The sequence below is a fragment of the Pleuronectes platessa genome, chromosome 20 (genome assembly GCF_947347685.1).
Source record: "Pleuronectes platessa chromosome 20, fPlePla1.1, whole genome shotgun sequence".
NCBI classification, from domain to species: Eukaryota; Metazoa; Chordata; class Actinopteri; order Pleuronectiformes; family Pleuronectidae; genus Pleuronectes; species Pleuronectes platessa.
Genome location: NC_070645.1, coordinates 8081623 through 8101914, shown reverse-complemented (window position 1 = coordinate 8101914; position 20292 = coordinate 8081623). Strand labels below are relative to the sequence as shown.

At 46.2% G+C, this 20292-nt stretch overlaps 1 protein-coding gene across 2 annotated transcripts in view; it reads left to right on the top strand.

Moving 5' to 3' along the window:
• The window catches only part of atp8a2 (ATPase phospholipid transporting 8A2), a 41812-nt gene extending 21897 nt beyond the window's left edge, over nucleotides 1-19915 (top strand). For both annotated transcript variants that reach the window (XM_053413088.1, XM_053413089.1), the window contains 13 exons: nucleotides 1671-1843; nucleotides 6691-6874; nucleotides 7591-7701; nucleotides 9541-9615; nucleotides 10429-10551; nucleotides 11002-11080; nucleotides 11167-11228; nucleotides 11674-11730; nucleotides 13023-13130; nucleotides 15207-15295; nucleotides 15493-15597; nucleotides 18309-18400; nucleotides 19111-19915. In XM_053413088.1, coding sequence (XP_053269063.1) covers nucleotides 1671-1843; nucleotides 6691-6874; nucleotides 7591-7701; nucleotides 9541-9615; nucleotides 10429-10551; nucleotides 11002-11080; nucleotides 11167-11228; nucleotides 11674-11730; nucleotides 13023-13130; nucleotides 15207-15295; nucleotides 15493-15597; nucleotides 18309-18400; nucleotides 19111-19205 — 1353 coding nt within the window. In that variant the 3' untranslated portion in view covers nucleotides 19206-19915. The remainder of the gene's footprint in view (nucleotides 1-1670; nucleotides 1844-6690; nucleotides 6875-7590; nucleotides 7702-9540; nucleotides 9616-10428; nucleotides 10552-11001; nucleotides 11081-11166; nucleotides 11229-11673; nucleotides 11731-13022; nucleotides 13131-15206; nucleotides 15296-15492; nucleotides 15598-18308; nucleotides 18401-19110) is intronic.
• Nucleotides 19916-20292: the final 377 nt, after the last annotated feature.

Here is a 20292-nt window from a genome sequence, read left to right as displayed (position 1 = left end):
TTCCACATGTTAAACTAACAAAAGCGTCCCGAGATAAGAGTCTAAGTGAGCTGTCAGCGACTGTACTGGATTTTCCCTAATGGATAAAGATGTCTCGCTCCATCTGTTTAGTGTTGGAGTGATTTTAACAGACTTTACCCTGAACGCGCCTGGTGATGCTCCTAATGTAAAGAGCTGTTAGTAAACACTGTGTCAGGTCTGGAGCTGTAGGGCAGAACTAGGTTTTAATATCTCTTTAGTTAGTTTTCTTTGTTATGACATGTTGTAACATGACGGACTATGAAGAGGAAATTAAATCTGACATTTCTAGAGTAAAGTCATAATATTATAGGAACCCCAATCTCATTATTTCTGGAGAAACTATGAATCCCCTTTTGAATATTGCATAGATGCTAGCAACCGTAACCTCACAGTCGACCACTACCACACGAATGTCCTCCAAGTATTTTGTGGTTATTTCCTCAGAATAGACGGTTTCTTCCAGAGAGTCCTTACACATAATATTTTGACCCCTCAGAACCACATTATTCTTAAGTATTTGTGAAATCTATACTGATGTATAACTTTACAAGATTCACCACGTTCCTCATTTTAACGCAGGTCGGATCTTCTGATATTCTCCTCTGAGTGGCTCTAATGCGTCTTATTGTGAAGATGGTTCTTAATTGAAATTTAACTATTGTTTCTTTTTAAAAGTTTTTGAATTGCTGTTGGTTAACAATCAGAATGGCTGAACAACTGTAACTCTTTGTCTACACAACTCGAAACATATATTCTTATTCTATTATATACATGCTCTGTAACATTGGGATCTTGTGGAAATCAGTCTTTAAATCAGTGTGTGTGTGTGTGTGTGACTGGTAGCTTGTGCTGTGCCTGCTCCTCCACATGGAATTCATTACATCTCCATGGGACGTTTATTTTCTCTATTAATCTCTGTTCCTCTATTATCGAGAGCTCCATCAAAACTGCCACAAACTTCTGCCTTGCAGGGAAGCCGACATCCACTACACTCACACACACACACACACACACACACACAATTACAATTTGCGGTTATAAATGAACAATACATTCATCCAACTCATTTTTCTTTTCTCCCCGATCTGTATTTGTCCTTCTCAACGTGCCGGCCCAACCCTGCAGCGTCGTGTTGTCATGACGTCTAGAAACAACTGTGAGCTTTCTATTGGCGTGTCTAATCGTTTTAATGTACACGGAAGCAAATTCTTTCCTCACATGAACAGAGCCTGTGCAGCCGGGACCATATGTCTTCCATTTATCGCCGGCGGTTTTGACTTTTAAACAAATTGGTCTGTGTGTCATATTTTCAACACCACGATTTCCCCCCCCCAAAAAACATGAAACCAGGGCAGCTGTCTTATTGCATAAGACAAAGAATCGCTTTCAGGGTGAGATGTGGAGTTATGATTGGTCAGAGGGCAGATTAGGATTTACAGGAACGTGGTTGGCAGGTTCAGAGGTTTGGTTTTCTTTGGAGGCCGATAGTGTTTCATCCTGCTGTACATCCAAATGTGTGAGAGATGGAGGAGATGGAGGCAGTAAAAGTATGTTGATAAAAGGTCCACTTGTCTTGGAACTGAAAGGGGGGACATATCTGATCAATCTTTCTTATGAGTAAAACTTTTCTCCCCGTGTCTTTGTCCCAGGCCACTCGTGCCACGCTGACGGCCCACTGTTCGTCGCTGGGCGATTCTCTGAGGAAGGAGAACGAGCTGGCGCTGATCATCGACGGTCAGACGCTGAAGTACGCGCTGTCCTTCGAGCTCCGCCAGGCTTTCCTCGACTTGGCTTTGTCCTGCAAGGCCGTCATCTGCTGCCGGTAAGGACAATTGTATATCAACATTAATCTAAAAGGTAAGGACAATTTGTCCTAATTGTCCGTGATGAAAATTCATTGACGTCCTGTCGTCCTGTCATCCAAAGAACTAAAACAAATCAGTCTGAAAGACGTCTAGACAAAGTCTGGAGATTTAATCAGTCAGAGGAAAAGCTCTGTGTATGGAGACATCCGTACAGATGCACAGCGTCATTGTGCTGCTGTGGGAAACCCCGACATGTAAATAACTAGAGAGATCCACCCAATGAAATTTAAAAACTCCCAATAATATTTTTTAAGACATGTTGATAATCTCTGTGAGGTAAATCCTTGATTTTAGTGGCTTGTTTTACCAGGCTTGGATATGTACATTCCCCACTTTTTTATAGATGGAGAGATAGAGATGGAGGGATAGATACATATGGATGGATAGCTGGAGATAGATGAATAGAGTTGTAGATAGATGGATGGATGTATGGAGATACATATAGAGGTGGGTGATATAGGTAGATAGAGACTTATAGATCTTTAGATTTTTGTAACACCTGTGTTCAAAAAGATGACACATTCCTGCACATTATCTCATTGCCTGTTCTTCTATTACAACACATACGTGACTGTGGTTTAACCACAAATGGCCTCCATGAGCTAAAGATACAGGTTTGTGTTGCAACGACACATTGGACAACGTGTAATGAATGCCATTAAATGCCAAAACACCTATGTGCAAGTCCAGAGTAAGTGTTGACAGGACGCGGTGCTGGTGAGAGTGTGAGTCACTGGATTTAAATCCTTAAACTGCTCATTTTAATGAAAGGAAGCAAATCAGCAACTGGAAGCAGCTGTTATAAGAACAAATACACAAAGCTCAACTGGACCTCGGCACAGATGGAGAGAAAGTGTGTGTGTGTGTGTGTGTGTGTGTCCGTGCACAGGCCTGCATACCTGCCTGTGTTTGTATATGTTGTCGGTTGCCCACCATCTGCAAATGAATGAGGATGATAAAAGTCCGTCCCGCTGCACAGCAGGAGAAATGCAACATGCTCAACTGCATGGAAATGTCAAAGTCATGACTCACTTACTGCTGGTACCCCAGGAATGGGCACAAAAACACACACACACACGCACGCGCACAGACAAAAGACGCGTGGAAAGTCTTTTATTAAACATCACAGCTGGTGCTGAGTGGAACAAGACCAAAAAAGGGAACATGCAGTAAACATGGTATGAACAGAGTGCACTTTGTATCAATGGAAGTGTGTGTGTGTGTGTGTGTGTGTGTGTGTGTGTGTGTGTGTGTGTGTGTGTGTGTGTGTGTGTGTGTGTGTGTGTGTGTGTGTGTGTGTGTGTGTGTGTGTGTGTGTGTGTGTGTGTGTGTGTGTGTGTGTGTGTGTGTGTGTGTGTGTGTGTGTGTGTGTGTGTGTGTGCGCAGCCAGGAGGGAAGTAATTGACTCTCTTGCGTATCCAGCCCATATCCGGACTCGGGTCTCACAGGCCTCACAAACAGCCTCCAGCTTCCTCTCCTCTGTTCCTCGCTCCTTCACTGCATCCCCGTGCTCCCCTTTACCTCCGCTACTCTATCTCTCCCTAGCCCAGCGAGAGCTTGGTACCAAACATCCCTTCCTTTTTATGTTTCATGCAGACCAAAATGAGCATAGAGCATGTGAAGAAAATACAAATTTTAGACCACGTGCAAAAGCGCAAACTTCTGGTACCGAAGCGTGAAGCTGTGAGACGATGTGGAGTTTTGATAAAAAGCTGTGTACCGTGACGTCAACGATGATGTCACAGTTTTATTGTAACCAGTGCAGCCTAAAAACAAATGGAGGGTTGGGTCATTACAACTGTCACTGTCAACATTGCAGCAACAATCCCACCATGTTTGGAGGTCACCAGAGAAAATCAAAGAACTGACTCCGAGATATGCAGACAGAGATTTCTGGATTTATCAGGAACATTGCTTAATGACTCGGAGATGAATTTACAGCGAAGTTTGGGGAAAACAAACTTTTTTTTTTCTTTTCGTGCAGCTACTCTTGTGTTGGTTTGTTCCCTAGTTATCAACAGAATGCTTTAGATTCATCCTGCGACCGCTGAGAGAACCCGAGCCAGGGGACTCCTGGATAATGTGTGTGTGTGTGTGTGTAGGGCGCTGTACTGCGTTACTACATAATGAGCTGGAGGTTTGACTTTTAAGTAGAGGTGTCTCTGTGATAATCTCTCTGTATCTGCTCTATGCGTATGATGGATGTGTGTGTGATTCAGGGGCGGAGGCGCTGAGTGCACTCGTACGCATGGGTTCCTGACTTCAGTCCGCGTTTGTTTACAGGAGGACTTAGCGGCTGCTTATTTTCTGCTCAGTTCCACCGTGGAGAGCACCGCGGGGCTTTCATCTCCCCGATGGCACTTTACACAGTCGCAGACTCCGTTAGCCGTGTTTAGAGGAAAAGTAGAGCGGGAAGATAAAGGGAGATTTGTGGTGGGAGGCCGGGAGACGCGCAGGCAGACGCACTCGCGCACACTTCAGACGCAGAAACAGGAAAATACAAAGAGCAGAGGTTGATCCCATCCTTCAGCGATGACTTCAGAGGCCAAGGTTCTGAGGTTTTACCCCTGGAAATATCCTGTGGTGTGTGTGCGGAGGAGGGGGCGGATTGTGCGTGTGTGTGTGCGTGTAAATGTGTGTTTTTGCACCACGCCAGTGTATGAATGAAGCGGACCACCCAGCTCTGTGATTTAAGCTTGACCGGTACATGATCCTACATCCATATTCATAGAAGAACAGCCATCGCTGTGACCTGTAGCCTCCAGCAGAGTGCGTGCATGTGAGGGGCTTTGCAGCTGCTCATGATTTGATTTTGTCATATCTTTATCAAAGCAGCATATTGTGTTCTGTTTGCATGTGATGCCTCTTGTGGCCGCACATAATTTAATATTGTAACATCATTATCAGAGCACTGACGAACATAGTGGAGCTGCACCTGACACACACACACACACACACACACACACACACACACACACACACACACAGAAACACACACACACACACACACACACACACAGAAACACAGAAACAGTCATTGTGAAAGTCCCTCTTGAACTCTTTGAAGTATTGGCACGACTTTAAGTGGATCCTCAAGCATAGATGCTCAAGTTACCATCATGTTCTTACTGCACGTCTCTTCAAAACTATATTTAGTGAAATAAAGTATAAATGTTTGATATCTGGATTTGATCTATAAATCTGTCTGACACAATGTTGAGTATATCTACTCACGTACTTACCAGGCAGGTGACGGTTAAAACAGTAGCCGAGTTTGAGGAGAAAAACCAGACATCATGTAAAACTCAAACTTATATTAAAGTCAAAAAGGAACATTTGTCTCTCACACTGTTCATTAGACTTCACAGTTTCATGTTCTGAAATCTAACTTTGCTTTGTTGTACAGGTTAAATCCCTGTTCCAGTGTCGGTTTTCTCCCTTTGTCGACGCGCAGTATTGGTTTTCACCACAGGTTGTGAGGGCAATGCTCACTTGAGCTCTGTGCATGTGAATGACAGTGACCTGGCGGAGGAGAACGCCTCCTCATGCAGAGCGTGTTGTGAAAACAGAGATGGAGGCAAATTCAGTCGTAGTCCCCGGGTCAAGAATGCAGCATTTAAGAATGTAAACACGGAGTGCGGTCGGAGTCTTCCTCTCACAACCTCCTCCGAAGATCTCGACCAGTAAAGGGTGATTGTTCCTAATCTCAACTGACATCAGGCGAGAGGCGGAGTACTCAGTGGACAGGTCCCCAGTCTGTCATAAAGCTGCCATACGGGCTCAGATTCACACCCACGGGCAATTTAGAGGTGACAATTAAATTAACCCGCATGTGTTTGGACGAAGATCCTGGAGAACACTTACACACTGGCACTGGTTGGACATGAGAACACCACAGAGAGGCGTTGACCTAATAGGGGTTTGAACCACAGACTTCATAAAAAACAATGGGTCTTCACTTCCTCCCACTATCCAGAAATGAAGCCAATTATTGAACACGGTGATCAAGGCGTTCTGAGCCAGTCCACTCGGCTTTTATAGCATCAGAACTAAAAACAAGAAACATGATGGTTGACACTTTCAAACATTTTCTTTTTCAGATTTTTAAAATTCATATCTCCAGCACACAAATCAAAAACACATCACAACTTCCATCTGTGGCAAACGGAGCCAAGGAACAGGGAGTTAATCCAAGCAGAGAACCACCACGGGGAGAAGGGGAGGGGGCAGCATGGGCTGGAGGGTGTCATTTCAGAGCTTCAACACATGACTCCATTAAGTGTAAAGAAAAAATACCCATAGTGCTTCAGAAAGCGCCTCGCCATCAACTCTCAGCGGCCCTGAGGGGAAGCATCTGTAATCGAGCCTCCCTCGCTCCTCCATTGTTGGCGCAGAGACAGAACCGGTTATAGACAGAGGATCAGTGACACGGGTCAAGAGGGTGGAGTACCACTGGAAGCTCCCCCGACACACACACGCACACACACACGCGCACACATATACAGGCAAGCACACACACATCCATAAACACATCAAACGTGAGCTTCTCAGTCTCTTGAGCAGAACAGTGAATCATTGTTTCCTAATACCAGGTGAAGAGCAGTAAACAGAGCTGGGCCGGCCCTTTATCTGTCTCTCTCTGTCAACTCCTTCTCATTCTTAACTTCCTCGACTTAATTCTTTCTTTCCTTTATGACTGTTATTTGCTTGCCATCTTCCCCCTCTACCCCCTAGACCCGACAGCTCCATGAATTAAACCTGAACCAACCATCTCCAATCGCATTTCTCTTTGCTCTCTCCTCAGAGTGTCTCCGCTGCAGAAGTCAGAGATCGTGGACATGGTGAAGAAACACGTGAAGGCCATCACGCTGGCGATAGGGGACGGCGCCAACGACGTGGGCATGATCCAGACGGCTCACGTTGGAGTGGGCATCAGCGGCAACGAGGGCATGCAGGCCACCAACTCCTCCGACTACTCCATAGCACAGGTGGGCTTGCAGACGAATCGCGGGAGCCATGAGCGGAGAGAATCATGAATCATCACCTGCTCACTGCTCAGTTAATCCCGACCTTTGACCTTCCTTCAGGGGGACAACTGAAAGGAGAGTTTGTTTACAGGGGCCACTCACATATCATGTTGTCGATACAAACTGTGAGCAAGTGGAGACGCCTCGTCCATCTTTATTTACAGTCCATGGTTCAGGTCACTTATCAGTGAACAGAGGAAAACATTACCTCTAATGGATTTACTCCTTTTCTCTCTTTTATATAATTGTTAATTGAATGTCTTTGCTCAGACGAAAAACAAGCAATTTGAAGACGGCACTTTAAAACTGTGATGGGAGTCTTTGACCAATCTGTAATAGATAGATGATTGTTGTCTGTCTCTTATCTACATAGCTCATTATGGCGACTCAATGGAGATGTGATTAGGCTGAAACAACCTGAGGGTTCAGGAGTCTTGTCTTCTCTCGGTCTGTCTCTCACGCAGATGATTTCTGTCACTTTCACTGTTTTGCTTTATCTCTTCACCTCCGGGCATCTTGCACAGCTTATCTCTATCAGTGAGCGTCCTCTCCCCTCAGCTCTCTCCTTCTCTCCCTGTCACATTCTTCCTGCCATTTTCTGTCTCTTATCATTGCTTTAATCCCCTTTGTGTCTCTGCCGATATTTAAGTGTTTCTCTCTCCCTCTCTGATTGGCAGTTCTGCTACCTTGAGAAGCTGCTATTGGTCCACGGGGCGTGGAGCTACAACCGTGTCACCAAGTGCATCCTCTACTGTTTCTATAAGAACGTGGTCCTCTACATTATAGAGGTGAGAGTTCTGCCACCACATGCTCTTTGTTTCACACACACTTGCACACACACACAAACACACACACAGGCTTACACACACAGTTACATTAACTGAGATGTTTTGCAGCTGTTTGTCGACGTGGCGGACAGTGATGGACGAGGTGCCCTTCTGGTGTCTGCTTTCTGTCTCTTACTCTCTCACACACACACACACACACACACACACACACACACACACACACACACATACACTGCACAGAAAAAAAACGTGTGTTGTAGATCAGCAACGATGAGACCTTGGCACCAAGGGTCGACATGTGAGTGTGTGTGTGTGTGTTTTGCCTGCCTGTCTGTCTGTAATGGGGGGTATTTGTCAGCTGTGCTCCACCCTCCCCTCACCCTCTGTCTGACATTAAGGATGCCAGCAGGTGCAGGTCCTCATGGGAGCTGCAGCCTGTTGCCCACTGTCCCACTCACATCACCCCAGTGTGTGTATGTGTGTGTCTTTCCGTGATTATCTCACATGATTGGCTCCCTGCAGAGCACTCTAGGCCAAAGGTTAGAGACTGTCTCTGTCCACTTAGAGGAGACAGAATAAGGGGGATGGGTGTGTGTGTGTGTCTCTGTGTGTGAGAGAGTGTTATTTTGTGTATCTGACCTCACCCCAGGCTGTAGGCTCCACTGTATGCCCCAGGAATGCCACAACTCCCACCAGTGGCCCCAAACATTTTCTCTATCGTCCCTCAGATCAGCCTGTGTCTGCTCCACAGCTCTGTATATGTGTGTGTGTGTCTGTATGTGTGTGTGTGTGTGTGTGTAAACAAGGTGTTAATGAAGGTTTCCCCTGGGCCACAGTCACATTTAGGCATTGTGTTTTGGGTAAATTCAGCTCTGTAGAGTCAGACTGTGGTCTCAGAGGCAGCCGCAAGCTGCGTGAGGAATGCTTTTAAAACGTCACGCTCCGTGGTTTTAATGGAGCCACAGGAAGTGCAACCAGCATATTTTTATATTGTAAAATCGATAAGTCGTTGCCAAATCATGATTCGCTGGAAGGACTTTTTTCAAACATATCGGACCATCGTCTCTCTCTCTGCCTCAAACGATTCCTGTCAACGCCGCTGCTCCCTGAGGCTGTGGGGATGTTTGCTGCTTTTATTCCAGAGGTTTCCTCACGAGGATGACATGATATTCCTGTTATGAGTTTGAGCAACATCATTCAACAGGAAATCTGATCTCAGTTTGTCCTAGAATCACACATGTTTAAGTCAGAAATTGTTAAAACTTCCCAGCAGGCACCAGAATCTCATCTCTCAGAATCATCTACTGATTGAGGCAACATCCATCCTTCTGTGGTCTCATTCAAAACAAAACGATTTTTGTGCGGACAAGCGTTTTGGCACTTTTAATCTAGAAGGGGGTCATGTGATAGGAGCGTGACGAATCAGCAAAGGTTCTGTCATGACCAACACGGTCAGGGGTTGTGAGTGTCATCGTTTTAAAACATCTCTGTTTCAATCTAAAGCGAGGCCAGCAGAGTTTTCAAACTGGACGCTACATCCATTTTCCGTAGCAGAGCTGATGCTTCATCATTTGAAAACGCATCAGCTCTGCTACGGAAAATGGATGTAGCCTGAATCTACTAAATCAAATGAGATCAGGCGATGAGCAGTGTGCAGGATTTATGGATTCTTCATGCACTGCAATGCTTGAAGTGCGCTACTACATGTGTATATATACCAGCGGCATACATTTGTCCATCTCTCGGGACTGTTTCCACTATCATTGTATCCCTAAAGGCAGATTTACCCTCCGTTATTGTTCCCCTCATCCCCCTCTCATCCCTCTCTTTGTGTCCCAGCTCTGGTTCGCCTTTGTGAACGGCTTCTCGGGGCAGATCCTGTTTGAGCGCTGGTGTATAGGCCTCTACAATGTGGTGAGTTTTACATCTCTACTCCCTCTCGAACTACCTCTCTCTTTCACTCTTCTCCATTTCTCCACTATATCCCCCCCCCGCCTGCTTGACATTCATCTCCCCTCTCTCTTGCTCTCCACCTATCTCCTGATCAATCTCACTCTACTTTCTTATCACTGCTCTCTACGCAGACATTTATACACGTGTGTGTCTGAGAGAGTGTGTCTCTATGGCTGCTTTCAGACATGCACTGAAATGTTTCCAGAGGGCCTGAATGTGACAACGCAAATACCAGAGTCAGTTGCTCTGGATATTTTCAGGATCTTTTTCTAGTAAAGTGTCCGGAAAATATCAAAGTGAGCCAATGTGAGAATAACACAGGAGAATGTCTGTCTGGAAAATTCACAGCGAGCGAGTTGACATGTTGATTAAAGCGTTTTGAACAAGGCGTACCCACAACTGTAGGAATACAAATATCTCAAAAGACGAGCCATACACGTAGAAGATGCTTACAAAGATTCCAAGAATTTGCCGATGTGTTGATGTGCTGTAAACAAAAACATGTGATGTGCAGCCCTAACATGAATGTTCCAGACATTTTACTATTGCTGTGAACGTGTCTGACCCGAACAAGGTCCTGCTGTGTTCCTCACACGTCAAAGACAAACTGTCCAGACCCAATTTTCTCAAAGTTCGTCCATTTGTAAACCATGATTGAAGTAGTAGTAGTCGTAGATTTAGATGTAGTGCGATATGAGCGTTGTCCAGTTAGTAGAAGTAGACGTGTCTGTGTATTATGTGTCACTAATGTGTGTGTTTGTGTGTGTGATCCAGTTATTTACTGCATTGCCTCCGTTCACGTTGGGGATATTTGACCGGCCGTGCAGCCAGCAGAACATGCTCCGATTCCCGCAGCTCTACCGCATCACCCAGAATGCCGAGGGCTTCAACACCAAGGTACAGTCACACACACGTTTTACTGTCTGCGTTCACCGACGCACACAAACAAACAAGCCGAGTGCTGCGTCTGACAGTTAAATTTAAATCTGTCATCTTCGCACTCTGCGTCCGACCCGTCACACGTCGCGGCTCGTGTGCCGGGCTGACGAGTGATGCCGGCTGTTTGTTTGTTGACGCCGGCGAGTAAACAAGTGGCGTGGAGACTGGGGTGTTTCCATGGCGACCACTAATGAGATTCATAGGGCCAGAATAAGGAAGTCTTTCATTTTGGTGTGTGTGTGTGTGCAAGTGTGTGTGTGTGTGTGTGTGTGTGTGCAGTACAGGAGGGAACTTTTAGTAGCAAAAAGTTGAGGTTGTGTGTTTTGCAGGTTTTTGTGTGTGTGTGTGTTTGTGTGTGTGTTTGGGGTATAAATGTGTTCTGACTTGTTTTTCTCTCTTGTCCTTCAGGTGTTCTGGGGACACTGCATCAACGCACTGATTCATTCAATTATCCTCTTTTGGTTTCCGCTCAAAATGTTAGAGCACGGTGAGTAACTCATCGCAGTAATAACGTATTATAATTGTGGATTGTGAGACGCTTATTTTGTTTGCTTGTGCGTTTTCCCCACACAGACTCGCCCTTCCCCAACGGGCAGGGAAACGACTACCTGTTTGTCGGGAACATGGTCTATACGGTAAGCAGCTTACTTGTGTGTTATATTTTAACTCCTGTGTCTTTTGGCCCACAGTTGTGTTTATATTTTTGAATGCGCACAGTGTTTGTGTACACACCAGCGTTGTGCAGCTTCCTCCGAGCCGTTCGCAGTCTCCACTAAGTCCAGTCCTGTCTAGCCAGTCTGTCTCCTCTCCTCCTCATCTATCTCCCCTCTCCGTTCACTTCTCCATCTCGCTGTCTCGCTATCAGTTTACTCCCTGCAGTGTCATGTGAATGTCAGTGGGGTTTATTTGTTGTGTGTGTGTGTGTGTGTGTGTAGGCTAACAGTGGCTGTGGGGGTCCTGATTATTTCACCAGACATAAATGTTTATTATCACCACAGTCGCCAGTGTACTAATCTTGTTTCTCTGTTTTTTTTTTCTTCCCTCCCTCCCTTGTGTGTGTGTTTGTCTGTTTGTGTGTAGTATGTGGTTGTTACAGTGTGTCTGAAAGCTGGAATGGAGACCACAGCTTGGACCAAGGTAAGGAACATTAACACACTCTAATAAGCCACACAACACGTGGTGCATTTCACTCAGCTGTTGATAAATAAAGAGGAGGAGCCTCATGGTGAGGATTCATGTAGCGTGGTCTAAATGCTTTATCGTCACGAGAGATGTGGTTCACCTTGATGTTGCGGCAGAGGTCTGAGGTTTCTCATCCTGTAGTTACATGCAGCTCTTCTTCCACACAGCTATTTTTCCATTGCCCTGCTGTGCAATATGCAACTGTATCCACTGATTATCAAACTTTAAACATTTCCAAATATTTATGAAATAACAAAGGTTGTAAAGTGAAGGTTTTTACGTATAAAATAGATTAACTTTGTAAAGAGTTATTTGATATTGTTCCTGCTCAGCAAAAGCGCAGCAAAGGAGAAAAGCTCATCAGAAAACGCTGAAGATAAATATCAAAGATTTATGATTGAAACAGATTTGATTAAGAGCACACAAGCACTGTTTCCTATCGAACAATATTATATTCAAGATTATTTAGATGTGGTTATTCTCAAAAGTTTGAATTAAAGATGTCAAATAATATAATATTATGATTAAAAGACACCGTACCCCCTGTTAACAGTACGAATAATTTATAAATAATCTCCACAACAAACACAATCTTTACTTTTTTGGATGTTTTCTGTCCCAACAACATTTTGTCTAATCCTTATTAACAGCTATCTGCACACGAATACAGAGGATAAATTTAGCTCAATGTCTTCAGCCTCTCTCCCCTCTGTTTACATGTGGGACACCAAAGTTAAACAAAACCCCCCCCTAAATCTTGTCCCTCGGCCCAGAATCTGTTTATAGAGATCATGGTGGAAGAATCTGACCAAAACATTCGGTTCACACTTTGTGTATCAAAATCAAGTCAGATGTGTGTCGAGCTGAAAGCGACAGTAGCTCGGCCTTTGACAGGGTTTTGCTCACCGCTGCTGTCGGGGGGGGGGGGGGGGGGCGAGAGAGAGAGAGATAGATTGTCAGGATGGACAGAAGGGCTCCGACACCTTTGTCCGTTCAGCTGTCCACACGACAGCCTGGCAGTAATGAAGCAGGGACCCACTGGAATTCACACAGTGTCCACTTACAGCACATCGCAGACAGCGGGATGAAGACAGGGGAAGGAGGGAGGGAAAGGTTGTCTATATTCGGACGAGCTGTATGTGAACTATTTGACCTCACGCTGTCTCTCTCTTCTGTGTCTTAATCTCTCCCCCTCTTCTCTTGCATCCCTCTCTCTCTCTCTCTCTCTCTCTCTCTCTCCGCTGCAGTTCTCCCACCTGGCAGTGTGGGGAAGCATGGCGCTCTGGATGGTCTTCTTCGGCGTCTACTCAGCCATCTGGCCCTCCATCCCCATCGCCCCCGACATGCTGGGCCAGGCAAGTCCTCCCTCTAGCAGACATGTGTCACTCATTTCAGCAATGGGGGGGGGGGGGGTGACAGGGGTTAAAATAGCCCTACCGCTCCACGTCTCTTTTCCGCAGCCTCCATCACCTGCCCCTCCCTCGTTCTTGGTGTCCACTACATGGCGCCTGTGAGACTCACCTCTTGGGTGTTCCACGTCGGCACTGATGGAACCCCGGAGGGAGATTTATGCGCCTCCTGCCCCTCTCACCAGGCGTCCCGCACCTGCTGCATGTCACCCGAGCCCCCCGGTCTTTTACTGCCCTCTGCGGAGGTGTTGACTCAAGAGGGTGGGCTGCTGCTGCTGCTGATGATGATGATGAGGGTCCAGTGGGGGGGGTGAGGAACGCTCGTGGAGACCCCTTGATTGAGAGATTTTCAATCAAGACTCATTTTAGAGTTCGGGGGGATAAAGGCAGGGGTGAGGTGAGGTGCCCCCCTGAGTGGGCAGGGGAATGGGAACCGGACCGTCTCAACTCACCCCAGCCCATTAATTCAATTTGTGTCAGAAATCAGGAATGCGGTCAAATATCTCTGCAGCTGCTCGGTCTAACTGGGGAATGGTCAGAGACACTCGGCCACCATCCCCCACAGCCCTCCATCGTCCCCCTTAACTACCCCATTACCTCTCTCCTTTCTCCCCACTCCTGCTATCTTTATTTCCATCTGTCCACGGGGGACCGGATAATGGAAAATAGCTGCGGAGTTCTTAGAAAAAACTGTGTGTAAATTTGTACACGTCGGAATTAATGCCCTGTGTGTGTCCAGCTATGTGTGATTTGTGTCGACTGTAACTTGGCGGAGACCGACAATCTGTTTCTGTGGATGTAAAAGCAGAACAGAGAAATTTATTTAGCTTGACTCCATCTTCCCTAAGTATGAAGAGCATGTGATATATTCATTATTTCCTTTTTTTTACGACTTTTACTTTCACTCCCTACATTTTAACAAAAATCAACCCTTTCACTTGCAAGGAAATTAGTTGATTTGGTGATTTAAGTTAAATAGTTCAAATTATATCAACGCGACATGAGCTTTTGACTTTAAACAGGCTGTACTTTTATACTTGTACTTGAGTAAACCGCTTGAATCAGTACTTTTACTAAGTAGTAGAAGCCTCTGTACTTCTACTTGAGTAAAGAATGTGTGTACTTTTGCCTCCTCTGTTGTCACTAACACAGCGAGTGCTTGCGTGAGTGCGCTCGCTCGGATCATCTGGTGACTCCAGCTGCTTTGGGTGATATCTTCCTGACGCTTTTCCGACTCATTTTCCTTGTCGCCTCTTCCCGCTGGGAGCCAAATTATCTCTGTATCTCTGGATCCGATCGCAAGACACAGGAAGCAAAGGTTACGGCCGATAAACCTGCAGTGAAGGACGTCATGGCGCATATAGTACTTTGCGACTATTGACTTAAAGGCTCACACCCAGAGACGAAGACATCAGAGCTTGTGAAACACCGCAGAGCTCGGTGCAGATAACCAAATGGGAGATATTGGGTCATAAAGGGAAAAAACTGAGGGATTTACAGGATCAGGCGAGGACAAGCAAGTGAAGATGGAGCCGGTAATAATGCAGAGAAGTTGTGAAAGAGCGAGATTGGAAGGGAACCACAGGAGAAAGAGACGTGTGGGACTGAGGCGGGGGGGGGAGACAGGCGGACAAATTGAGACGGTGGTTAGATGGGTGATTAATCCCTGGAGGCTGAGGGTCAAAGGTCGGGGAGAGCAGCTGCAGAGACAGGTAGGGGTGATGTGGGGATACTTGCTGGAGTTTTTATCTTTCGGCATCGGGGAATCGTTGTGTTTCAGCTGTGGGAATATTGTGTTAAATCCAGTTTGTGGCTCAGACGCAGGGTGTGAGACGGCTGTTAAATGTGTTTGGCGAACATCAGAGGTATTCAGGTTTGGCTAACTCTGATTCTTTATGCTCTGTGTGCTCTCAAATGTCTCACCGCGTGTTCCTCTGTGCTCGCGGCGGAGAAAAATGACTTAATACTAAATTGAATTAATACCGGAGAGAAGTAAATGGAGGCTGTGTGTTGTCATTGCAGGCTGGCAGGGTGATGCAGTGCTGGCACTTCTGGCTCGGCCTGATCCTGGTGCCGGCTGCCTGTTTACTCAAAGACTTCGCCTGGACTGCGTAAGTAGAACGCGTCGAACATAAATACGTGGGAAATCCATACAGAGGCTTTTTAAGTCAACCGAACATTTACATAACTCATACCGAGTCTGTGTCAACACTTACGCACACTTAACATTATGAATCACCCGCGTCTGCAAAACTGAAACACTCAGACTTTCCTTCGTGAGTCCGACGAGCTGGTTTCTGCTTCACAGCACACGTCGCACCGTGAGGAAGTCTCTCCTGGAGGAGGTGCAGGAGTTGGAGGCTCGGGCCGTCGACCCGGGGGCAGCTGTACTGAGGGACGCCAGCGGCCGCAGGTATATGTCACACTTTGCAAAGCATCATGGGAGCACACTTGCATTCACATCCAGTTTTGTTGTCATCAGAACTTCTTTTAAAGCAGATTTTGTGTTATTAAAGCTATAGGGTTGGTAGAAGGGGAGAAAGAGACCCCCCCCCCCATAATCAGACTTTATATATTCATGGTCATCGGGGCGTGAAGAGGATTTTACCCAATACAATATAATTGGTTTCAAAAGCAGTCTACCAACCCTTCCTTTAAAGTAGAATGGCTACATACAGTTTTTAAGAAGTTCCCATACATTTTTATCCAAACACTGTACATAGGTAATATGTTTGTGTGTGTATATGAAATAAACGGTTTCCCTGGTTCCTGTGTGGCACCGTCCGTAGGGCCAAAGCCAAGGCTGAGGTCCCGTAGAGCCCGAGCTGTCACAAGCTCACAGAGGTAGCTCCTGCGTCTGTCACCTCAGACGACCTGTGTGCTTCACTACAAGCTGCTGTGGAGTGACTCTCTGTTTCTGCTCTCATGTCCATTCTGTTTCTCCTGTTTCCTCTCTGTCTGGATGGCTTCATAGGTGGATCAATTTGAACTGCTGTACAGAGCTGGTGTGTTTACTGTAGCTCGGTGTGTATGTCTGTGTGGTGTCACTAGGGATGTGTTAGAAACAATTGGATTGTTTAGTTTTGTCTATGCAGGTTGTAGATACAGTGTGTTTGTAGGTTTCCCTGCAACGAAGGTAAATTACTACTTTTTTTTCAAGTTTTGAAGGGCAGGGATGAGGTACTTGAGTATTTCCATTCCGTGCTCCTTTTTTTGGTCCGATTTGGTGACATTTTACTTTGAAGGTTCTTCAACTTCTATTTCCAGAAATTTCTGTGAGTCTGTATGTGGAAGACACATCTCGAGAAATGTTCATTTTATTGGCACCACACTTGGCATGTGTATTGTTGAGGGCTCAGGGAAGCACAGTGTCTAACGTGGTGCAATCTGGACATAAGATATGATCAATATTAATAAACTTGGCGACCAGTGCTCTGTAGCATATGGATTCAAATGACCCAAGAGCATATAAAGTTAAAGTTTAAATTAGTACCATCTTAACAGCTTATAAATAATAACTAAAAATGCAGCTTATATGTAGATACATTATTTTTCACAGTGGTTTTCTATTGAGTCTTTTAAAGAGTTGATAGTGTTTCTCACTGTAACCATGAGTCAGACGTGAGTCGACCAGGACAAGGTTTTTTCTCTGAGCAGTTTTGGTCCATGGAAGTCGCTGGAGAGGTCTGAGGTATGTTGTCAGGTTCACGAGGGATGAGTGGGCGACCACAGTGCTCCTCCTCCTCCTCCTCACTCAGGCCCGATGTCCCGACTGACCCTGCGTCTAAATCCGGGGTCGCTGGGCCCTTCTCCATTTAGAATCAGGAGAGGTAAAGTAAGGGTGGGCAGGGAGGAAATTGAGCAAAATGGAAAAGAAGCACATCTGTGTTTGTAGTTCCTGGGGAGGTCCTGGATGGAGTCTTCTCGGGAAAGGAGGAGGAAAGGTAGCGTACAGCAGCGTCTCGGGGGAAGAGTTCAAACGGTGCACATCCTTGGACCATTTTAAATCGGGAGGTCGTCCGAATGAAACATCACTGGTGGAGAACTTGAGTCGTACTCATGCGTGAGCCTTTCATTTGTTTGTCCAACCACCGTTCAAGTCTTTTATCATTTTCTCGGCGCTGTCATCTTTCTAACAGACATCATTTTTTTTGGCCAAAGAGCGCTTGAACAAACTTCAGAGCCGCCTGTTTTTTTCACACTCCACTGAAGGTTCCCAACAGTCACGTACAGTGTTGAGAATTTCCTAACTGCTCGCTTCAAATTTGAAACTCAGGAGGGCCGACTTTTTTTCCCCCTCCCCATAACTACTCCATTGATCATCATCACTGCGGCGTTAGTGCCAGGAAACCCCCTCTTGTGTGAATTCACCGCTGGTTAATGCCAGATAAGATAGAAAATGTGTTTTTACAAATGAAATTGCCAAAAGATAACGACTCCCTGACGTGGCAATAAAAGACACAAGCGTTAGATTCCCATCCAAGGCCTTTATCTAACAACTATAATGGAGGAGACTGGAGAGAAGTATATAAGAACTTAATAGGTGCATACGTGCATTTGTGTGCAAAACCTGGAGAAGGCTTAGTTATTTTTGGTCACGGGAGGAGAGGAGCCGTGACGGCGTGTGGTCTCAGAACAGAGGATCCAGTCTTCTTCTCGGAATGGGGCGAATTAAGAGGAGAGGAGTGGGGAGTGAGGAGCAGTTTACTGTGGAAGTCCTGTTGCCCTGCAGGCAGTTTATGAATTACTGTTGGCTCAAATTGAATGTCAGAAGCAGTCAGAGTCAAATCCACCTCCTACCAACTCCCTGGTCTTAAGTCCACTTATGTTGCTGACTTACTGATCTGTGTGTTTCTCCTGTGTGTGGATCCTTGACGGAGGTTCTTTACTTCTTCCCTGTGTACTGCAGCGTTTTCCTCCAAGACCCTTGAAGGATCATCTCCCTACTCATTAGCTTCAGAAATTCAAAGTCCAGGAACCTGATTTTTAAAACCTATTTTCCAGTAGCCTGTGATGGTTTTGTGCTGTAGCGTTGAGTAGAGGAGATTCTCTCTGACATTCCCTGTAAGACAGTGGCTACGTGTCGACACTGTGATGTAACTGCTCTTCCTCTTTCCTCCTCAGTCTAAACGAACGAGCCCATCTGCTGAAAAGAGTCTTTAGGAAAACACCTTCAACTGTAGGAAGTTCAAACTCGGTGCAGCAGACTGTGTCACGTGAGTTTCTTCTTCCCCGACACATTTACGATAACACCATCAATGTCCTGCTTCAACACAGGCTTTAAGGCACATGTACGCATTTTCCAGGTCAATTATTGTTAGAAATCTTTCTTTCTTTATTCAATCTCATTACAAAGAAAAGGAAGTGTTTCCCTTTATTTCGTGGATATTTGCAAAATCTGATTGTGTTTGATGTTTGTGTTCTAAGGAAACATTTAAAAAAACTAATTTATACTGATGTTTAATATCTGTGCCAAACATGGAGTGACAAGTGGGTAGCTGTGGCTCAGGTGGTAGAGCGGGTCATCCTCTAACCAGGAGGTCGGCGGCCCAATCCCAGTCCTCCCCATTTTGTATTTGCCTACAGCTGTATCTGGCTATTAGCAATATGAATACAGACTTTTTACCATATTTTAGCATGAGAGAAAACTAATTTATTCCCAGTTTCTCCAGTAGCCAGAAAACTAAATTAGAATAATTGGCATTGGGTATTGAAATATGCCGAATGTTGGGCCAAGAACACAAACACCTAGCACCTGAGCCGAGAAATAAAAACCTATGTACATTCTCCTGCTGAAACAATTATCACGTCAGAAATATATCAAACAGTATTAAACAAATTTACCATTGATTCTTTTTGAAGTAAATTGCAGAAAGTTCAGATTCTCATAGTTTGACACGTTTCTTCTTCTTCTTCCTCCCTGCAGACGGCTACGCCTTCTCTCAGGAGGAGCACGGTGTGGTGTCCCAATCCCAGGTGGTGCGCTCCTATGACACCACCCTCCAGCGCCCCAGCCTCTAGCCCCGCCCCTGGCCAAGACTTTGGCTGGCCGTAGCCACGGTTATCAAGGCGACAGCGGAGATAGACGTCTACGTGACGCCCTCACACTGGGCGATCGACCCCCTGCTGTTGCCTTACTGGAACTACGACCCGATCCCCCTCGCCGGGGGGGGGCAGGGGTCCCGGTCCGGCTTGGAGCTGACCCATAGAGGACTAACTTGAGAGAGGGGACCAGGCCGAGTATACAGAATAAACTTTCACGAGCTGCACAGGCATGAGCAATCATATCGAGGCACAGACATGAAGACTCAAACTCAGACTGCTACTCATACCAGTATACCCCTCAGACTGGGTTTGGATCATGCCACTGTGTGTTTATGTGTGTGTTTGTGTGTGCGCAATGTAGTGCGTTTGTATCTGCCTGTGCATGTTTTTTTTGAACGCATTGACACACCTGTGTTTCTTGTGCATGTGTGTTTCGGCCAGTGTGTATGTGTGCGTTTTGTGTGTCAGCCTCGCTCACATGAGGTGGGTTTGGCCCGTCTGTTACCACATGCCGACACGGGAGGGGACATCAAAATAAACACACACAGACACACACATGCAAGCGCAAATGAATACCTTGCAGTGGGAGGGAGGGAGGCTCAGGCCGAGGACTGCCGGAGTCCTGCACCCGCAGCCACAGCACCCACCTCGTCCCATCGCAGCCTCGAGCCTCACTGCCAAACACCACAGAGACGCCGCTGAGGCAGAACGCAACCCCCCCCCCCCCCCAACCCCGAACTGGACCTGAGCCCCTCCTGCTCCCCCTACTTATCGCTCCATTCATTTCTCTCCTCGTATCTCTCCCATCGCTCCGTCGCTCTGCAGCTTCCATGTCTATCTTCCAACTGCTGCACGTCCCCTCGCCCCGGCCAGTAACGCAAAATAAATAAAACCCATCTCATCGTTCCTGTGTTCGATTCCGACCGCTCCTGTGATTCCTCGAGGCCGCCCGACTAGCATCCACAGCTGAGCAGGCCCTGGCATTAGCGCTTCCCTATTCCGCGGTTCTGTTGGATTCCATTTACCGGACTGTTCCTTTTACCTTTTTTATTATTATTATTAA